The 4,346-nt window shown below is 52.6% G+C and overlaps 1 protein-coding gene across 1 annotated transcript; it reads right to left on the bottom strand.

The window, feature by feature from the left end:
- Positions 1–990: 990 nt before the first annotated feature.
- On the bottom strand, positions 991–3,173 carry Mlnr (motilin receptor). Its single transcript, XM_020170904.2, has 2 exons — positions 2,255–3,173; positions 991–1,419 (listed from the first exon to the last, which is right to left on the bottom strand). The coding sequence occupies exons 1-2, from the start codon at positions 3,147–3,149 to the stop codon at positions 1,082–1,084; spliced, it is 1,233 nt and encodes a 410-aa protein (XP_020026493.2). The 5' UTR covers positions 3,150–3,173; the 3' UTR covers positions 991–1,081.
- Between the last annotated feature and the right edge of the window lie 1,173 nt (positions 3,174–4,346).

Here is a 4,346-nt window from a genome sequence, read left to right as displayed (position 1 = left end):
TGACTCTCCAATGCATTGTCTTTCACCCACTGATTCTTATTTTTCAATAAGCAAAGAATCTCAGTGTGGGAGTGGTTGAGGATTTTAAAGTCTGGATTCAGACTCAGGTCCCCCAGCTCCTGTAAGACAGGAAGGATGGCAACCCTCATCCACCAGCCTGAGGCAAATGAAAGCTCTTTATGAAGGTCATCAGAAGTCATCTCAGAAGGCCAAGCTCTCTGCTCCAGGATGCAGTACCTGAGTTTGCTACTTCAAGGCCAATGGCACCAGGAAAGCCCCCACAGACAGTTCTGGAGGGAAATGGGTTGCAACAAAGTTTCATGCAGAGTAGTTAGGCATTGTGCCTAAACTTTATTTGCTTCCAACCTGGAGAGAGATAGGACTACCCTGAATATTGAAGCCTACCTGGAATTCTTATTTTCTTCTAAAAGTTTTTGCTACCATATACTTACTATCTTGGTTCCTTGTATATATACCACTATATTTATATCTCAATATAGTAACAAAAATCCATCCCCGATCTCAGAGGTGACAATTTTTAGGCAGCATCTCTCTGTATCACTTAACTATAAAATGAGCAATAGGCCAGTTGCTCAGCTACTTGGGGGGCTGAGATCAGGACAATTATGGTTTGAGGCCAGCTTGGGCAAATAGTTTAAGAGACCCCATCTCTAAAATAACTAGAGCAAAATGGACTGGAGGTGTAGCTCAAGCAGTAGAGTGCCCTGAGTTCAAACCCCAGTCTCACCAAAAATAAATAAAAAAGCAACCATAGTCCTAAAGAGCAGGAGAATGAACGAAGCCTTACAAAATCTCTCCATGAGCACATTCTGTGGTGCGGGATTTCACAATGCCAAAAGAATAAAGTGAACATAGATAATAAAGGGAAACTAGAAAAGCTGATAGAGCTCCCTTTCATAGCCTGTTTTTTAAAAAATCATGCTGACAATTTCTTAACCAACTTGCAAATTTTCAAACACTCTTTCCATTCTTCTTAACAGCATCTACCCCCCACTTTCTGCCTTCATTTCTCCACAGACCTGTTATCCCCAAAGTCCTATAACTGGCTTGGCTGGGCTGGCTAGGTCACTGACTTTGTGTTAGGGCTTGTCTCTGTGTAGCCTGCAGTGTCTCTTCCAGTGTCCCTCCCGGGATCCTTCCCAGTGTCCTGGCTTCCACAGAAACTTCTTAGCCTGGACTGTCTTGCCAGCAGCATTTTACTGACAGCTGCTCTATACTTCTTGGAAATAAGGTTGTAGAGAATTGGGGTGATGGATGCCCTGAGATAGAAAAGTTGCAGAGCGACAATATTAAAGTATTGCGAGAAGTACATCGTTCGGGAGTCTTCCGTGTTTATGTAAATGATTCTGCCAACATGGAAAGGCAACCAGCAAACTATGAATGCCAGAACCACCACCACTGCAAAACAAGACACAGGCGCCAGAATTAGCAAAAGCATTAAAAATAAAATAAGCCCCACACCCTTCCAAGAAATCATCTGCTGTAACAAATAACAGGACAACAAATCAGAAACTTTTCTAGCCAGATTCTCCTGTGTGTGGGGTGGGGTGTGTGGGGTGGGGTGGGTGGGTGGGGGTATGACCAGTTGTTAACTACATGGGTGTTTCTTTAAAACTGCCTGTTAGGCTCATGTTATGTGTTATCAAGGCTGGACATAAACTAAAGAGCAATTGCTCCCTCTCACTGCCTTTTTTGTGAGGATACTGGAGCTTGAACTCAAGGCCTCGCTCGCTCTTGCTTGCTAGGCAATTGCTCCGAAAAAGGCGTTGTGGCAGGCTTCCTTCTTCACCTCTGCTTCAGAGACATGTTCTCTGTTCTTAAAAAAATTCTGAAACAGATTTACCCAATCTTTGACTTTTTGATAGGGCCATGCCTCGCTTTTTTTTTTTTTTTTTTTTGCCTGCATGTTAACTTGGCATTTAATGAAATCTTTAGCTGGATACAATCTGCACACTCTTCTCAAGGGTATTGCAACACACTTCTAACAGAGTACCCAGCAGAGAAGGCTGTTGGATTAAGAGCCCTCGAGATCCATCCTGGAATTTAGGGGCTTTGGGAAATTCTTGCTGTTTACAAGATCCGGGAATCCCACCCTCGGAGGCGCCTTGGATACTGCGGGACAGGAGATGGTTTTCTCTGGAGATGGGACGTACAGGCGAGTAGAGTTCGTGCGGGCCCACTGGCAGTGGTCACCGCGGGCTGGGGTGTTTGGAATAGAGGCGGCACCATTTACGCAGGACACGGACGGTCTGCCGGTGGCCCCTTTCCCTCCCCACGGCGGCCGGGCCTCGCAGGGGACCCCGGCTCTTCCACAGCTCCCGCCCGATGCGCCCATAGAGGACGCTGAGGCACAGGAAGAGCAGGAAGAAGTAGGCGGTGGTGACCCACAGCATGGTGCGCAGCGCGCCCAGCTGCGCGTGGCTCGGCCGGCACTCGCGACTGAACAACGCGGCAGCCTCGCCGGACGATGGCGAGGACAATGGTGGCGGCCGCGTGGACGCGAGGGACGGCGGCGGCAAGGCGGGGGGCGAGGGGTTGAGCTGTGCGGTGCCGTTTAGGTCCGGGGCAGAGAAGATGCTGGGGTCCTGCTCCACGCCCACCAGGAAGAAGAAGGGCCCTGCGGAGAGCAGCGCCACCGCCCAGAGCGCGGCGATGAGCGCACGGACGCGGCGCCGGGTGACAAGGACGCGGGCACGGAGAGGACGACAGATGGCCAGGTAGCGCTCGACGCTGAGTGCTGTCATGTGCAGCAGCGTGGCATAGGTGCAGCCCTCGCCCAAGTAGAGCGACAAGCGGCAGAGCAACGACCCGAACACCCAGGGCCGCGAGCGCCAGAGGCGGTACAGGTCGAAGGGAAGCCCAAGCAGGATGAGTAGGTCGGACACGGCCATGCTACCCAGGTACAGGTTGGTTGTGGTCCGCATGTCCCGGTAACGCCGGATCAGCAGCACTGTCACCATGTTGCCGCTCACGCCGATGGCGAACAGGCCCAGGCACGCGGCTGTCACCGGCACCAGCGCCCCCAGGGGGAAGGCCGAGCATCGGCGCTCATCGCAGGGTGGCAGGGCGGCCCACGGTGGCTCCTGCGCGCCCTCCGAGCCGTCGCTGCCGTTCCAGGGGCTGCCCATGGGCGCAGCGGTGGTCCCGCTCGGGGAGCGCGTCCTTCCCCAGCCCAGGCGGAGCCCTGCCCGCACCGCCGAGCCCTGCAGCCCGCGCCGAGACGCCGTTCTGCTGGGTCGGTGCAGGTCGCTCCTGAGCCTTCTGCGCGCAGTCTCCACCCCCGGCCGCGGCCCGCCCAGTCCCTTGGAATTCCCAGGAAGTTCCCTGGTCACCAACTGGAAGACCCTGCAAAGAGCCCTGCATAGACAGTAAGAGGCAGACTGGGGTGTGGATGATGGCTGTCTAATCCCAGAGCCTGACAATCCGTCCCACCCCTCTGCCCTGGGTCTGTTTCCCCCTCCGCCATCCTCACCCAGTCTTCACACACTGCTCTCCAGCTCTTCCTGCAAGTCCTGTATCTCTTTGTGTGGATAGCTCGTGTCTAGCAGTTTTTCACTCATCCTAGCTGTTGTGGCTTAAATTTTCTACCGTTCTCCCAATTTTCCTTTCCTTTTTTGAACCTGAAACCTGACTTCACTCTACCGCCATGCTTCCTCTGAAGTTCTCTTACATGCAGAAACCATGGGAGGAACCTGTCGCCTCCTTCATCACAGCTGTTTCTTACTGTCCTAAGACCCTTGAGCCTAACTTCACCAGGCCCCACTGTCTCCACTTTCTCCCCATTAACCACTCCCTCACCCCATTCCCTGAGGACCTGGTGCCTCACTGTTTCATCAAGCACTACATCTGATAAAATGCACACCCGCCCCCATGTGTTTGCCCTTGACCTCGCACACTCCTTTGTGTCACTCACCTGCTTCATTAATGATCATGCCCTGTACGGCTCCTGTGGGCTTACCTTATACCTTTCACCACCAGGACTTGTGGGTCCTATATCTTGATTGCTGTCCTTCCTACTTCTGACCTCCACCCTGGCTCTTTCTAGCTCACTTCTCCTTGTCTCTCCCCTCTACAGGATCCTCCTTCTGCCTTTTCCTTTTCCCTCACCTGCCTCATGTCCCCACTTTCCTCCTTTTCCCCACCTAAACTCCAAGAGCAGTCACAGTTACCCTCAGTGCCCTTGCCCTTCTCTCCACTGTTACACCTGTCTACTCACCCAGAGCACGACCATTGCCGTGGTTGAGTTGAGTTCTCTACCTCGTCCATTTATTCTTCACTTCGCTGTTAAGTTGTTTTACTGGGAATGAGTGGGTGCTTAGTGCCCC

This window comes from Castor canadensis, chromosome 10 (genome assembly GCF_047511655.1).
Source record: "Castor canadensis chromosome 10, mCasCan1.hap1v2, whole genome shotgun sequence".
NCBI lineage: Eukaryota > Metazoa > Chordata > Mammalia > Rodentia > Castoridae > Castor > Castor canadensis.
Note: the sequence above shows the minus strand (reverse complement) of the source record. Positions and strands in the feature narration are given on the sequence as shown.